This window comes from Dromiciops gliroides, chromosome 2 (assembly GCF_019393635.1).
Source record: "Dromiciops gliroides isolate mDroGli1 chromosome 2, mDroGli1.pri, whole genome shotgun sequence".
Classification (NCBI taxonomy): domain Eukaryota; kingdom Metazoa; phylum Chordata; class Mammalia; order Microbiotheria; family Microbiotheriidae; genus Dromiciops; species Dromiciops gliroides.
Window position 1 is genome coordinate 500,458,954 of NC_057862.1, and position 17,618 is coordinate 500,476,571.

The window sequence follows — 17,618 nt, forward strand, 5'->3', positions numbered from 1 at the left end:
CTTCTGGGTCTTTCCACTACATGCTAGCTGGCATCTTATCACCAAAATAAAGGACTTTTTGATTTTTTTATATGAATATCTATATAATTTTACCTGCCTTTCTCTATGACTTCACTTACTTAATGATGGCTTCACTTACTCTTTATACCAAAGTGTCCTCTGCAGTAGAGTCAAGCACTCATTTTGTTCCTATGGTATGACTTTTTTTTTCTTTTACAGTAAATTCTCATTTATCTGAAATCTAAATGACTGGGAAGCTGGCATAAAATGTTATTTTTCTTTTGCATATTTTATAGATTAAAAAAAGATAAATTGAGAGGTTTTAGCTAAATTTTGTTTTTTACTCTTTGCCTCAGCATGATTAGCATGGTGTTTTGCACACAGTGGGTACTTAATGCTTGTAGAATTGAAATAGCCAATCAATAAACATTTACTAAGAACCTACTATGTGCCAAGAAACTGGAAGTTCCAAAAGATATAAAAGCAAAAATAAAAAGTCCAGTCCGCTTTCAAAGACCTTACATTCCATCAAAAGAGATGACATAGGAGAGGCAGCTAGGTGGTACAGTGGATAAAGCACCAGCCCTGGATTCAGGAGGACTTGAGTTCAAATCTGGCCTCAAACACTTGACACTTACTAGCTGTGTGACCCTGGGCAAGTCACTTAATCCCCACTGCCTCAACAACAACAAAAAAAAAAGAGAGGGAGAGAGATGGCATATAAATACATAACAAAAATAAAAGGAAATAATCTAAACAAAGAGGCAGGTGAGGAAAAGGTGGTCAGGAAAGATGAATGCTTCCAGAATATCTCATTGAGTCAATGCATATTTAGCATATTAGAATGAGCGCTGAAGTTGGTTAGAGTTGGGAGACATGGATTTTAATTCATTACTTTGATAACTTCTCAAAACACTAACATTATATTTGTTTTTTCATCTGTAATATGGAGATGATAATATTCTTTATATCACAGGGTTCTTGTGAGGAAAGCACTTTGTAAACCTTAAAGCTGTACTATATGAACAAGAGCTATCATTATCACTGATAATTGATGCTTATGATTATACTTGTTCATATGTACTTGCTGAATCAGGAAATGGCTTAGCAGATCCTGACCAAGACCTCACTTTCCTTGGCCACCCTCTGCCTACACAGTGAAGCTCAAGGAGACTTTTCACTTCAGCAAACATTTATTAATCTCTTATATCCTAGGTATTGAGTTAGAGTCAGGGGAGAAAGGGCCAATACAAAGAAAAAAGGAGCTTATGTTCCACTAGCTAGTTGACTTTGGAGGGGGGCGGGGCAATGAGGGTTAAGTGACTTGCCCAGGGTCATACAGCTAGTAAGTGTCAAGTGTCTGAGGCTGGATTTGAACTCAGGTCCTCCTGAATCCAGGGCCAGTGCTTTATCCACTGTACCACCTAGCTGCCTGGTAGTTGACTTTTGATATCTCCATCAGGGATGAAGGATTGTGTTTCTATTAGCTTCTTCTGGGCCCTGAATCAGTTTGGTGTAAAATATCCTTGATCTGGTAGGGGCAGCTAGGTGGTGTAGGGTTAGAATGCTGGGCCTGGAGTCAGGAAGATCCCTCTTACTGAGTTCAAATCTGGATAAGACACCTGTGTGACCCTGGATAAGTCACTTAACCTTATTTGCCTCAGTTTCCTCATCTGTAAAATGAGCTGGAGAAGGAAATGGTAAACTACTCCAATATCTTTGCCAAGAAAACCCCAAATAGGGTCATGAAGAATTGAAAACTGAACATCCACCACCCTTGATTTGGTAGATGAGTTTTGCAGAGCTTGTTTGGATCTAATCTAGGTAGATGAGGCTACTCATGAATCAAGGCTGCCTAGTGGTAGAGCTAGTTGCATGATAGGGGAGGGCCAGTTCAGCAGACACCCTAAAGAAAAGGCGTACCTTTGGCTTATGCTTGGTCTCTTCCCATCTCAGACCCACCACACCTCTGCTGACCCAACAAGAAATGCCTTTCCCTTGGTTCATAGATTTTCTTAATTCCATGTGATGGTAACATTTTAGTAGGATTACTTCACAATAGACAATCTAGACAATTCAGGAGAAACCCATTTTGATCGAGCATAGGCCTGCATATTTTTAGACTACCTATTATATGACCATAGCACCTCTAAAAGAGGTTAAAAAGGTTTCCGGAGCAGAGTGGTACAGCAGACAGTTCACTGGATTTGGTATCAGAGGATTTAATCTTGAATATTCTATTATTTACCTGTCTGAACTTGGCTTAGTTACTAAACTTCTCTGGATCTCAGTTTCCTCATATGAAAAATAAGGGGGTTGGACTGGATAAACTCCACAGTCCCTTCTTGATCTAGATCAGTGGAGGTAATACTGATCCTCCCTTTTAGAAATCCTCTATCTTGAATTACTCTGTGATCAAAATGGATTGTGCCTTATATTCCCAGTGACCTTCATTTCCTTTGATTTGTACGTAATGTAAATACTCAAGTATCTTTATGTATTGGTTTATCTTCTAGCATCTGGTTTTTTTGTTTGTTTGTTTTTTTTGGTGGGGCATTGAGGGTTAAGTGATTTGCCCAGGGTCACACAGCTAGTAAGTGTCAAGTGTCTGAGGCTGGATTTGAACTCAGGTCCTCCTGAATCCAGGGCCAGTGCTTTATCCACTGTACCATCTAGCTGCCCCCTCTTCTAGCATCTGACCCTGTACATGTATAACTATGTTAGTATATTGAGTCCAGGGTCAAGGACTAGCTCCATGCATTTAATTTTGTATTTTTATGTTTTCTTTCTCGCCCTTATATATAATGGGCACTCAGTTGAACTGAACTGATGTTGATATGTTAGTGGAATCTTCTGGGTGATTCTGCCCAGGAAAAGTCAAATAACAGTGTTGTTGCAATTATCCGGGTAACATGATCAAAAAACCCCTCTGAAAGAAAAGAATTTAGAATTTGACCTAATCAGACTGGTGAGCTCTTGTGCTGCCAGAAGGCGCTAGATCAATGCCAGATACACTAGGGAAGGTTCACCTTCCTCTTCACCTATAGTCTCAAACATTACAAGTGCAGCCAGATGTGCCATTACAAAGACCCAAATTTGGACACCTGGCACATCAATCACCCTGACAGGCTCTTTCTCTGTGCTATAATATTTGCATCTACTAGACTTCATCCAGTGTCACTGGGACTGATCCCACAGCAGCAGACAGGAGACCATTGTCTACTAGCTAGTTGTTCACTCTCCAAGCAGGCATATTGTCCTCATCCAGGGGAAGGTTGGTCCCAGATGGGCTAATTGTACTTCTGTTTGTTTCTGTGTACTCCTAGCAAGACCTTTCTTTGAGGGCCTAGTGACAGGTCCTGAGGATTTATTCAAGTACCTTTTTTTTTTTTCAGTGATTTCTGGCTATGATTTTGATTCTGTGTCAGTCATAACAATTATGTGCTCAGGACAAGAAGCTGAAGGACAAAAGAAAATCAGTATTAAGTGCCTACTATGTGCCAGGCACTGTGCTAAGTATTTTATAAGTATTATCTGATTTGATCCTCACAACAACATTATTATTCTATTATTCTCTTCATCTTATAATTGAAAGAAATTGAGAAGTTAAGTGAGTTGCCCAGTCATACAACTAGTAAGTGTGTGAGATGGAATTTGAACTCAGGTCTTCATGATTCAAGGCCCAACACTACTGTGCTACCTAGGGAGCCTGCTATAACCGCTGCCAACTGCCCTCCTACCCTGAGTGGTGGTACTGTTAGATTTCATCTTATACCTACTTCATACAGAAAAATTTACAGCATTATTTACCTTTTACCATCAGGAACAGGAAGTCATCTACTTAGCCCACTATGTAATCAGATCATAACTCTCCAGAACATGGCCTTTTATAAACTCATTTCTATCCAATTTTTTTCTTGTACTCAGCATAGCAATTAGTTGGTTGACTATATGGGAAATTTTGAGGCTGCCCAAGCTAACTTGCAGGCAATTTCACTAGGTACTATGGATATTAACCAGAAAAGCATTTTCCAAGACCTTTCTGAATAAACAGCAGTTTTTTGTACTGTCAAATTAATTTTGGTGTTCCATATTATGTCCAATTACCTAACACAGAATTTTGTCCCTAGAAGGGAATCAGTAAATCATTTTTATTTTTGGTGAGGCAATTGGGGTTAAGTGACTTGCCCAGGGTCACACAGCTAGTAAGTGTCAAGTGTCTGAGGCCGGATTTGAACTCAGGTATTCCTGACTCCAGGGCTGGTGCTCTATCTACTGCGCCACCTAGCTGCCCAGTAAATCATTTTTTGAGAAACGTGTTAATATTTAAGTAAGCAATTTTCTTAATCTTTTAGCTGGATGCTGACAAGTATGAGAATGACCCAGAACTAGAGAAGATCCGAAAAGAAAAAAACTACTCTTGGATGGACATAATAACCATCTGCAGAGATAAGCTGCCAAATTATGAAGAAAAGGTAAGGGAAATTCTGAATTGTTTGGAAGAGGGGAATTTACTAGTGACTGAAGACTGTATCCAGACTTCTTTTTTTTTTTTTTCTCATGTGTGTGTGTGGCAATAGGGGGTTGAGAGACTTGCACAGGGTCACACAGCTAGTAGGTGTCAAGTGTCTGAGGCCGGATTTGAACTCAGGTACTCCTGAATCCAGGGCTGGGGCTTTATCCACTGTGCCACCTAGCCGCCCCCCCAGACTTCTTTTCAATGAGTAGGAATTTATCATTATTTTTGAAACCCCATAGTAACAGTAAAAATAGAATAACCTAACAATGTTAAGAAAAGAAACAAAAAAGAATATCTAAATAAGGACTTAGTAAACTTTTTGTAAACAAACTGACTTGCTGCTCTATTTCTGCTTATTTGGATTTGGCCAAATCTTGATATTTGTTACATACCGAGTACTACGGTGACTTATTCAGTTCTTTTGGTCTGACTTTTTTCTTGTTTCTTAGAAACTGCCTGACTACTGGAATATCTTTCCATTTCTTCTTTCCTAGAGCAACTATGCTTCTTGGTCTTTTAGTAGTGGAGGTCCATGATAACACAGTCTGCTCCAACTGCTTCTAATTCTTCCTCTTGGGACCATGTTGTCTCTGAACAGATTAATCAGTATGACTCTTGACAGCCTGCATTATTAAAAATTACATTTTTATTGGTATCTTTTGTTTTATCACCTACATTTCCACCATATTCTTCTTTCCCTTTCCAGAAAACATCCTTTAGAACAAAAAGAAAAAAAATCAACAAAACCAGTCAACACATTTTTTTTAAAATCTGGCATTATATGCAAGGTTCCAGATTCATGGTCCACTTATGCAAAGGTTCTGGGAGAGTTGTCTTCCTATATCTCTTTTTTGGAGACCTTATTCTCTACAATTTGGAAACATTCAGTTTAATTTGTTTTGTAGTTCTTCCTATTTGCATTGTTGTAGTCATTGTCTATTAATGTTTTCTTCATTTTACTTGCTTCATTTTGTATCGGTTCATGTATTTCCATGCTTCTCTGTTTTCATCAGTTTATCATTTCTTACAGCACATTTGTATTACCCTCATGTACTATATTCCCCAAACAATGGGCAACTACTTTGTTTTCAGTTCTTTGCCACCATCAAAGGTACTGTTCTAAGTACTTTAGTTTATATGGATTTGTTCTTTTGCTCCTGTCACCTTCTTGACCTAAAAGTGTAATCTCAGGGTCAAAGGGTATGGTCATTTTAGTAACTATTTGAATAATTCCAAATTGTTTTCCAGAATGGATATGCCAAATCATAGTTCCATCAACCATGTATCAAGTTATCTTCCTTTAACCCCTCCAACACTGAGTATTCTCATCTTTTTGTCATTTTTTTCAGTTTGCTGGTGAGGTGAAAACTCAGGTTTTCTTATTTGCATTTCTCTTATTAGTAATTAGGAGAATTCCTTCATGTGGCTGTTAGAGAACTATTTTTTTTATATTGTTTGACTATTTATCAATTTGAGAATAACTTTCAACCTATAGGTATTTCACTATGGTTCAAAATTATCTGGTATTTGTTCTTATTGGTAGTATCAGCTGATTTCTTTCAATCCATTTTAAGAAACCCATTTTATCTGTAGAATATAACAGATACACTGTAAATAAATACTCATCAATTAAGCTCTACATTTTGGAATTCTACTTTGTGTATCTTTATACCACAAATTTTATAGAATTACGGAACTTAAAAAGATAATGAATTTAAGTTTGTATCTGAAGCAACATTGAACCAGCTTGCAACTATTAATTGATATTGTGTTACTGACTCAGAACTGGGAGTCTAAAGCATAAATACTGTGTATTCCACGTTTATATCTTGGATATTACCAAATTATCCTTGTGCTAGTGAAAAATTTATTTTTTCATATTTATAATTTAGAATGTGATAAAGTAATCAAGCTGCTTTAGAAAGATTTTTTCCTTATTTGTGTTTCAAGTAATAGTAGTTCTCAGTTACAAAATTTTATTTTTAGAATTGGAAGAGACCTTACACCACCATCTAGTCAAACCCATGACCCAAAGTAGCAGTTCTCAGAGTGTGGTCTGTGAATGCCTGGGGGTCCCCTAAACACTTCCCAGGGGGTTCCTGAGATAAAAACTATTTTAATGATAATATTAATATGTTGTTTGCCTTCTCAACTGTATATCTGTGTGAGATGAATTATCTTTGTAAATGTCAATGAAATGAATATATCACAAAAGAATTGAATGCAGAAGGGGATATGAGAATCCATCTGTCTTCTATTCAGCTAGGCATTAAAGAGATTTACAAAAATGCATAAAACAATGCTACTCTTACTAATTTTTATATTGGAAAATAGAGTTCATTCTTATAAAAATATGTAATTTATGTTAACTTGTAATAGGTTTATTATTATTTTAAAATAAATTAAATCCATATTTTAAATTTTAATATGGTAAACATTAGTAGATAAACCCCATATAAACAAATACTTTTTGAGACCTTCTATTTTTAAGAGTGAACAGAGGTCCTGAGAACAAAAAGTTTGAGAAATCCTGCCCCCAAAGTAATACTCTTTAAAATATACCCAAGATGGTTCTCTAGTTCCTGCTGGGAAACCTCCCATGAAGAGGACTTCATCGCTTGTCAAGACCACACATTCTGCTTTTGGACAGCTGAATGTATGTAACTAAATTGATAAGAACTGGCATACCCAATTCTTTGGTTACTTATTGAGAAATACCACTACTGGTAGCAGGAAACAGGGCAGCAATCATATTTTAATTAGGCACAGAGAGTATAGCAGAGACAAATTGCATAAGGGATACAGAGGCAGATAAGGTGGGGACCAGACGGAGTGGTAGAGGGAGGCAGGCAGCGTGAGTAAGAGCATGGAGAAGGGGAGAGGCATCGAATATCAGTCACATAACCATGAATTAGAGTTAGGAGCACTTGCCATCATTGACCCTATGGAGATGAGAGAGTGCTAGGGGGAAGAGCAAGAGTTTGAGTTCACATTTTTATAGGGTTTTTTTGTGGGGAACAGATTAACTTTCCTCTGTGCTACCTTAGGGTTAGCTTGTTAACATCCACTCATCTCAGAGTTGTTGGTAAAACTTTGAAGTTAACATGTCCACATCTTCTCAAAGTTATCAGCACCATCTGGTGCTCTGTTGGTATCTTAGAACTTGTCTGAGATTTACATATCATAGGACCAAAAGACTCTGACAGCAAAGTATAGATGATTCCTCTAATTCAGCACATATTACTGGGATGTGGATTTGGGGTAATATATGATACAATTTGTAAGTTGTGCTCCTTTGATCTTTGGGATGGTTTGTATGAGACTTCCAGGTTCTCTTTTGGAGAACCAAAATAGTAGAACCAGGTTCTACTGTTACTTTATGAGGCATCTAGGTGGTACAGTGGATTGAATGCCAGGGCTGGAGTCAGGAAGACCAGAATTCAAATTTGGCCTCAGATACCACTAACTGTGTGAGCCTGAATAAGTCACTTAAGCCTGTTTGCCTCAGTTTCCTCATCTATAAAATGAGCTAGAGAAGAAAATGTCAAACCATTCCAGTATCTTTGCCAAGAAAACCCCAAAAAGAGTTCACAAAGATCAGACATGTCCGAAAACGATTGAACAACAACATTATTACTTTATACTGGCTGCTCCTAAACTTACTAAACTAACTAGAAGGGGGGATGAGATAGTCAGGAGAACTGGAACAAAATATAATTTTATAATAGCAAGAGGTGTATTGGGAGAAAGTCCTAAAGTTGGTGTCAGAAGCCCAGGGTCAAATTTGGTCTGACGTGACACTTGTGACCAAAGGCAAGTCACTTACTTGACTTGCCTGGAACTATTTTCTCTCCTGTATGATGAAAGGCTTGAACTCAGTAGTCTCTAAAGGTCTCCCTGCTCTCCATCTGTGAGCCCATAAAATATTTACTGAGGGTTCGAGACTATGGCTTGGTGGCAAGACTTCACGTGGGCTGTTAGGAAAGCTAGGATTTCCATGCTATAAGGAATCTGTTCTCATTCTTTCTCTTCACTACCTTATATTTTTTAATAAACCTTTAAAAGCCTAAAAAAAAAAATATTTGCTGAGTTAAGGCCTAGCTATATGATTGTATAGCACATGATCCTTACTCATGGAGATTGGATAATCTCCCTAAGGAGACAAGATATAAATATATAAAACATTAAGTACTATTACAAAAAATAAATAATATGGGAAATCTCACAAGATCACCTGTTCAGTTGCCAAATGGTTGGGGTGGTCTCTAGCATAAATGGAGGTTGGCCACCTTTCTGTGTAGAGAATCTATTCCATTTCTCATCTAAAGTCTTGAATTAGATCTAGGAAGGTGTTCTGCCCAGTGAGTCAGTGTGGGGTTATGGAAGCCCCAGTAACCCTTGGAGAACACAGCATTACCAGAAACCCCTGTTACTACTCCCCTTTCCTACTCTAAATGCAACATTTCAAGGTTGGGAATGCAGAGAGTTCCTGTCCCCCATAACTATGGCTGTGGAAAGAGCAGTGGACTAGGAGTCAGGAGATATGACTGAGTTAAAGTCCTAGGGTGGCCCTTAACTCCCTGTGTGACTAGAGCAGCTCATTTCACTTCTGGCATTTCAAGCAGGGTGCCTAGGGTATGTCTATGGCTACTGGTGTATAAGAGAGCATAGCAAGTGGTATAGGGATTTAGAGGAGAGTAAGTTTGTTTGTAAAGTGTATTGGTGGACAGCTAGGTCGTTCAGTGGATAGAACATTGGTCCTGGATTCAGGAGAACCTGAGTTCAAATCCGGCCTCAGACACTTGACTCTTGCTAGCTGTGTGACCCTAGGCAAGTTACTTAACCCCAATTGCCTCACCAAAAAATAAAATAAAATAAAATATATTGGTTTAGAAAGGTGTCGTGAAAAAGTAGGGACTTGAGCAGGTTCTTGAAGGGAAGGATAGGATTTGGATTGCTGAGGGAGTGTGGGAATTCTAGGCTCAGAGAAAGGTGTGAGCAAATAATAGAATAGCTAGCATTTGGGTAACACTTTAAAAGTTTACAAATGTTATCTCATTTTATCTTCACAATCTTGGGAGGTAGGTACTATTATTATCTCCATTTCACAGATAAGGAAACTGAGGCAGTGTCTAAATGATTTGTCCATGCTTACACAAGTACTAAGTGTCTGAGGCTAGATTTGAACTCAGGACTTCCTGACTCTGGGTCCAGCACTCTATCCATAATGCCACCTAGCTGTCCAGTCCAGGGGAGGGGAGCTGCACAAAATATGTTTGGGGTACTGTCAAGCTAGACTAGATGGCCAGAGAAAAGGGCTCAGAAATTCTACATTTAGTTTTCTATGATATGGCTTTCTTAAAACAAGACATACCTGTTTCTTTTCCAACATTTATTCTTCTTAATCATGAATAAAAAATACCTGACTTCAAGTGAACCTCTGATTATATGTTTGTTATATAGCAAGTTAACTTTATCTTAGATGTTATATCTTTTTTTTTTAATTTTAATTTTTTTTTTTTTAGTGAGGCAATTGGGGTTAAGTGACTTGCCCAGGGTCACACAGCTAGTAAGTGTTAAGTGTCTGAGGCCGGATTTGAACTCAGGTACTCCTGACTCCAAGGCCGGTGCTCTATCCACTGCGCCACCTAGCTGCCCCTTTTTAATTTTAATTTTTTTTTTTTAGTGAGATGTTATATCTTTTTTTTTTTTTTTTTAGTGAGGCAATTGGGGCTAAGTGACTTGCCCAAGGTCACACAGCCAGCAAGTATCAAGTGTCTGAGGCCGGACCTGAACTCAGGTCCTCCTGACTCCAGGGCCAGTGCTCCATCCACTGCACCACCCAGCTGCCCCTGATGTTATATCTTTTTAAAGGACATTTGATACAAAGAAGAAAAAATATTAATAGTCTATTCTGTTTTAGGTATATCTGATAGAAACAGTTTTTATTAATTTAACATTCTAAATCCAAACATTTCTAACTTAGAGAAATGTCAAAAGGGATACAGTCTTCCCATGTCTTAGGACATTTCTCAACCTTAAGATAATTTGAGGTAATATTTATTCATTAGATTGTAAGCCCTATGAGGTCAAGGAGTATTTTTCTTATTTGTATTCTTATTAGCCCAGTGTCTGACACATAGTAAGTACTTAATAAATGTTTATTGTATTATTGTACTGTATTTCTAGGAATCTTGAACAAGGAAAAGGTCATATGTTAAAATGCAGTCTAGGGTTAACCTTTGCATACCATTCCCCTCTAAGATTTTTTTTTTTAATTTCTTTTTTTTTTTTTTTTAAAGTGAGGCAATGGGGGTTAAGTGACTTGCCCAGGGTCACACAGCTAGTAAGTGTTAAGTGTCTGAGGTCGGATTTGAACTCAGGTACTCCTAACTCCAGGGCCAGTGCTCTATCCACTGCGCCACCTAGCTGCCCCCCCCCTCTAAGATTGAAGGCACTTCCTTTCAGTGATCAAAAAACCCAAAACAGCCCATATTAATCCTTTCTAATGGAAAATGGTAGGTGATATTTTCTCTTTCTAACTTAGTTTTTGTTCTTGACCTCTTACACATTTTCCCAAAGGGAAACTTTTTTAACCTGGAGAAAACATTATTTCTTTAATATTTTCAAGTTGCTCTAAAAAAGGAGGTTTTTTTAATATGCTTTCACACCAGTCAACCTGCTTCCCTTCTAATATCAATTTCATTAATTTTGTACATTCAAAATTTATCAGTTTAAAATTGCAATTATCTGTTATCTTTTGTAATTGCCTTTATCCCTTGTTTTGTTAATAATTCACTCTAGTCATAGCTATGAAAGGTACCTGATTTTTTTTTTAAAGTAGTTTTTATTAAGGTCTTTTGTTTTTTCTATCACCATAGTTTTCCCCAGTATTCCTCCTCCCAGACAACCATCCCCTATAACAAAAGGTATTTTGAAAATACCAACAAAAAGAAAGAGAAAAAAAATCATCATCATGGAAAAGTCAGAAAATATGTACAATGTACATCAGCTATAGACGACCCACTTCTGCAAAGGGATGGGGTGGGAGTTTCTTTTCATATCTCTTATTTCCAACCATGCTTCTTCTTTATAATTTTGAAACATTCACTTTTGATTGTGTGTGTGTATTTCTAGTTTACATAGTTGTTTTTATTTACGTCATTTACATAGTCATTGTATATATTGTTTTCTTGCCTCTATTTGCTCTGTGTCAGTTCATGTGGATCTTTCTATACTTCTCTGTAGTCATCACATTTATCATTTCTTACAATCTAGTGATATTCCAATACATTCACATACCACTATTTGTTTAGTCATTCCCCAGGAAATGGGCATCTACTTTGTTTCCAAGTCTTAACTATTACAAAAATTGCTGCTATACAGATAGTAGTGTATATGGGGACTTTTTTTTATCAATCATATCTTTGGGATATAAGCCCAGTAAAAGAATTTCTTACTCAAAGGATATTGATATTTTAGTCACTTTCTTTGTATAATTACAAATTGATTTCCAAAATGATTATAACAGTTCACAACTCTGCCAACATTGTACCAGTGTGCCTTCCTTTACAGAACCCCTCCAATAATAATTATTTCCATCTTTTGTCATTTCTGCTAATTTGCAGGGTTGTTTTGATTTGTATTTTTCTTAGTAGTAATTTGAATTTATTAGTAATTCTTTCATGTGGATAATTATTTGTAAGCCTTTTGTTTTTGGTTTTTTTCGGGGGGTTTTTTGTGGGGCAATGGAGGTTAAGTGACTTGTCCAGGGTCACACAGCTAGTAAGTGTCAAGTAGCTGCCCCAATTTGTAAGCCTTTTGAGAATTGTTTCTTCTTATCCTTTGACCACTTGACTAATTGGGGAATAGCTTTTGGCTATATATACACATAAATATACATGTATGTAAATGTGTGTGTATATTATACATATATAGTAACATCAGAGAAATTTAATGCAAAGGTTTTTTTTCCCATTTGATTTCTTTTTTTTATCTTAGGTACATTAATTTTATCCATGTAGAACTTTTTGTTTTTGTATATCAAAGTCATCTATTCTATTCATTCATTCATTTATTTAACTATTCATGTATTTATTTATTTATTCATCCACCTATTCATTCAGTCATTCATTTGTGGGGCGGTGAGGGTTAAATGACTTGTCCAGGGTCACACAGCTACTAAGTGTCAAGTGTCTGAGGCTGGATTTGAACTCAAGTCCTGAATCCAGGGCTGGTGCTTTATCCACTGCACCACCTAGCTGCCCCCTATTTTATATTTGTAACTGACTGTTCCTTGTTTGGTTAAAGAAACATCTCCTATCCTTAGCCATGAAAGGTATATGATCTGCTTTCTTCTAATTTTTTAATACGTATAAATCATTAACATTAAGTCCACATATCCCTTTAGAGTATATTGTGGGATATACCTAAGCACTAAATATGAAAAATTAATTTAGGTAGGATCTTTATTATTTTTATTGTATTAGTATATACCAGCCATAAGCACTATATTATCCCTCCAGTTATTTAAAATCATTGTTTATTTCTTTGGCTAAGCACTTTGCATTATTACCTTATCTTAATATGTATGTTTAAAGCAGGGGTTGTTAACCTTTTTTGTGCCATGGACCTTTATGGCAGTGTGGTGAAGCCTGTGGACACCTTCTCAGAATATATTTTAAATGCATAAAATAAAATTCATAAAAGTACAAAGGAAACCAATTATATCAAAATAGTTATCAAAGTAGTTTTTTAAAAAAGTTTTGGTTAAGAACCCCTGACTTAGAGGGAATCTTAAGAAAATGGTCTGGATTTTTAAAAAATTTTGATCAGCTTTTGAGTTTTTCCCTAGTCCTGTCTCTATTTGTCATATTGATAATATGTCCCTAAGGCAGGGAATCTAGAAAAGTACAGTATTCATGGTGTATGATTGAATTTCCTTTTCATTATAATTCTGCCCTCCCTCAAGTAATTTGAGGGCTGGAATCTGAGTGAGCCCCTGTTAATTTGCATATTGGGTCTTTAATACTTCACTAATAGTTCTCTCTTCCTTTAGATCAAGATGTTTTATGAAGAACATTTACACCTTGATGATGAAATTCGATATATCCTGGATGGAAGTGGATACTTTGATGTAAGAGATAAAGAAGACAAGTGGATCCGCATCTTCATGGAGAAAGGAGACATGATAACACTTCCAGCTGGGATTTATCATCGCTTCACCCTGGATGAAACAGTACAGAATTTATAACTTCTTGTTTTTTTTTCCCAAGTGTAAAATATGCAGATGTTGATAACTTCTGACACAAACCCTAATAGAGCATTGTCTCTACCTGCCAAAAGAAAATGTTGGTGTGTGAGTGTTGAGTGGCATTACTAATGACATATATCTTTTGCCAAGGAAACAACCTAGCATAGGTTAGTAATATGGAACTTAGCTGTTTATTTTACATGGTTCATTTGTGTTTAGGGGCAGCTAGATGGTATAGTAGAGTGTGCCAAGACCTGGAGTCAGGAAGACCTGAGTTCAAATTCAGCCCTAGACACTTGCTATCTGTGTAACCCTGGGGAAATCACTTAATCCTGTTTGCCTCAGTTTCCACATCTATAAATGAGCTGGAGAAGGAAATGGCAAACTATTCCAGTATCTTTGCCAAGAAAACCCCCAAAAGAGGTCACAAAGAGTCAAAAATGACTGAAAATGACTGAACAAAAATTAATAGTGTACCCTATAGACTATGACTCTCTGAGCAAAATATAGTTCTCTGTGATATAATAAAATATGCAATAGGTAACTTCCTTGACATTGTCAGGCTAAGGAACAATAGACAAAGAGGAATTCATGCTCAGTGAGTTCAGATGGTCATAGATTTAGAGATAGAAGGGTCCTTAGAGTCTATTAAGTAGAACACTCTTATTTTACAGATGGGGAAACTGAGGTCCAGAGAAATTAAGTAGCTTGTCCAAGGTTACACAGCCAAGCTAGTAAGTGTGTGTTAGCTGGGATTTGAACCCAAGTGGTCCTGACTCCAAATCTTATGCTCTATACTACTACTACTACTACTACTACTACTTCTTCTTCTTCTCCTTCTTCTCCTTCTTCTTCTTCTTCTTCACAGTGAGGGTAAGTGACTTGCCCAGAGTCACACAGCTAGTAAGTATAAAGTGTCTGAGGCTGGATTTGAATTCAGGTGCTCCTGAATCCAGGGCCAGTGCTTTATCCACTGTGCCACCTAGCTGCCCTTTATACTGTTTCTTGAGGGTAGTTTCTTCCCTAACCAATATTTCCTCAGAGAAGTCCCAAGGGCACAGTAATGTGAAACAATGTGAGATAGGTCTGTAGAAATATATTTTGCACTTTAAAAAGTTTTCAATTCAATTTAACATTTAAGATATTAACATTAACATAAACATTGAATTTAATTGGGTCCAACCTTCATTTATCAGTGTCACTTCCAAATTTCCCATTCCTCCTGGTCCCCGTCTTTCTCCATTTCTCTCCTTATCAACAGGCTAGGGAGTGTATATATCTGCCGGCTGCCAAAATTCGGGGTTGCCTTGCAAACACACACTCTCTGGGAAGCGCTTTCAAAAGGGCAGTAGAAAGGAGGATCAAAACGTCAGTTTCACACATGGCCTTATGCCTGCTTCTTCTGGCTTTGGCTTCTTTTCATAATCTTTATAGTGAGCAGTCTTCAGGGGGTTGGGGGTGGGACAAAGGTATTGATCTTTGGAGTCAGAGGAGCCTGTGTTTGAATCTTAACTCGTACTACCTTTGTGACCTTGGATAACTCCTTTCACTTTCTAGCCTCAGTTTCCCCTTCCCATTACTGGGATGGGGTTTGAGATAGAAATAGATCTAAGGTCCCTGCTAGCTCCAGATCCATGAGCCTCTAGTTCTACATTTTAATGTCTCTGGAAAACACCTGAGATTTAGGTATTTTTGTGTTGCTGCTGCTTAAAGCTTAAACTGGTCTCTGAAACAGGCTTTAAAAACCTTTTACAGAAAAGGAGCCTGAGAATTACCTCTGGGGTGTTTGTCTCTATTCCAACAACTCTGTGACTGAAATAGGGACTCTTTGGGAAACCCTTTTGGCAAGGATTACAGTACTAAGGAAGCTCATCTTCATTTATTTCAAACAACAAATTCAAAGTTGCTTCAATAATTTGTTCTCTGTTTTTCCCTAGGACTATGTTAAAGCAATGAGGCTGTTTGTTGGGGAACCGGTCTGGAAAGCATACAATCGTCCGGCTGATCATTTTGAAATTCGAGGACAGTACTTGCAGTTTCTGACCCAAAGTGCATAGTGATGCTCCCAGGAGTCTGACACACTACTTGAAAATGGGCCAAACATGATAATTAAACAAAATGTTAACAGTTTTCCTTTTTCTGCCATGTCATAGACTTGAATTTGAGTTCTTTCCTTTTCAAGATTGTCTGATTCAAGAAAGGAAAAGACATTAATTCAGTGTGGAATGAACTGAGATTATGATCAAATCCTTGTTTTAAAAAAACCAACCTTTTTGTTTTTCTAAATATAAAGCAAAAATTCTGGTTTGGGTTACATGGGTTCAGATATTTTAAAAAATATGTCCCTAAAAATAATAGAGTAAAATCATTTTTGGTCGTATCTTTTAAGTAGGTTAGTAATCCCATCCCCAGCACTGTGAAGGGTAGGTATCTATATATCATATAAGCATTAGAAACTTTTTCTTAGTTAGAAATTTCTTGATTCTAACTGCAAACCTTTTAGGTGAAAGAGACTATAGATACTGTATCACAAGTTATTATCATTCCTATGACAAAAGACTCGGTGTGCACATCTACTGATTACCTCCTACATCCTGGAGAACCAGATCTTTCCAACACTGTAAGAAAATCTGCTTAGATTTTCCAGTGGAGCTCAATTGTTTTGTGATACAATTGTGTCTAATTTGTAATTCTATAGAGAAATCATCATCAACCAGAAATCAGCAGTTCCTTGGATAAAGTGCCTTATTTCTGAACATTTAAAATATTTGGAAATCTATCTTTATCTTAAAATTTTCAACCAGGCTAGTACTAACCAGGTCACATTCTTGTCCCAGAGATGAGAAAAAGTGAAAGAACAAGTTAAATGAATGTCTCTTAAATTCTCAGTTCTTTGATTGCTAAAGTGGGCAACTAGCTGATCAAATGATTCTTTTACATCCCTAGTACCCTCACTTACCTAAGTCTTTGGTCCATGTAAATAATCAAACAGAAATTGCTTAGCTGCTAACTTTTTAAAAATTAGTCTTTTAAAATGTCTTTTACAAAGCAAAACTTTGTAATTATTGTAGAAACTGAACATTAAAGAGAAAAGAAGTTCAAGCATTCTTTTTATTGCCTATGTAGAGGGGTCCTTATTTCCCATGGATTGTGCCTTTCCCAGGGACCTTAATGTTCTTCTCTGAGGAGCCATCCAGGTTTTTCTCCTTCCCTGACAGTGCCTTCACAGACCAAGGAGAACGTTGAGATACTTAGTTAAATTATTTTGCTCTCAATGAGAGGGAAGGGGATGAAGGGAGAGGAGAAGAAATTTTGGAACTCAAAATTTGAAAAAAAAACAACAATGTTAAAAATCATTTCTACATGTAATTCGGAAAAAATAAAATTAAATTTTTTAAAATAAAATTATTTTGGTCAAAGTTAACTGTTAGGGGGTGGGACTATGACATGGCCACAGGCATTCTGATTTAGCTAACCTATCAACTTTAACAATTGCTCAACACTTTAATTTCCGTTGTATTGATGAGGCTATTTCTTTAAGCCTGTTACTAAAGACACTTTAAATAGTGAGGTCTTTCAGAATTCAAGTTTTAGATTCTGCTAAAGAATTGCATTTCAGGAAGAGAAATTATGTTGTTGGTATAACAAAACATAAAGAATTAGGATCTTGGAATGAGAACAAAACTGGTTAAAAAGATAATTATAGAGTTTATTAATGCAAGTTTAAACTAGTATCTTGCGTTGGTAGAATGAAATAGAACAGATTATTAAGTGTCTGCTATGCATCAGGTAGTATACTAACCCTGTGAGGTAGGTACTATGTTATCCCCATTTTTTACAGTAGAG

At 36.9% G+C, this 17,618-nt stretch overlaps 1 protein-coding gene across 1 annotated transcript; it reads left to right on the forward strand.

Moving 5' to 3' along the window:
- Positions 1-3,951: 3,951 nt before the first annotated feature.
- ADI1 (acireductone dioxygenase 1) lies at positions 3,952-17,177 on the forward strand. The gene is made up of 4 exons (XM_043981024.1): positions 3,952-3,987; positions 4,356-4,475; positions 13,578-13,757; positions 15,710-17,177. Exons 1-4 carry the CDS (start codon positions 3,952-3,954, stop codon positions 15,827-15,829), a joined length of 456 nt encoding a protein of 151 aa, XP_043836959.1. The 3' UTR covers positions 15,830-17,177.
- The last annotated feature ends 441 nt before the right edge of the window (positions 17,178-17,618 follow it).

Excerpts from the sequence above, each read along its gene's own strand:
- ADI1 (XM_043981024.1), top strand. The coding sequence starts at position 3,952 with ATGGGAAATTTTGAGGCTGCCCAAGCTAACTTGCAG. Across the intron at positions 4,476-13,577 it reads TGCCAAATTATGAAGAAAAG|ATCAAGATGTTTTATGAAGA; the intron begins GTAAGGGAAATT and ends CTCTTCCTTTAG. Across the intron at positions 13,758-15,709 it reads GCTTCACCCTGGATGAAACA|GACTATGTTAAAGCAATGAG; the intron begins GTACAGAATTTA and ends GTTTTTCCCTAG.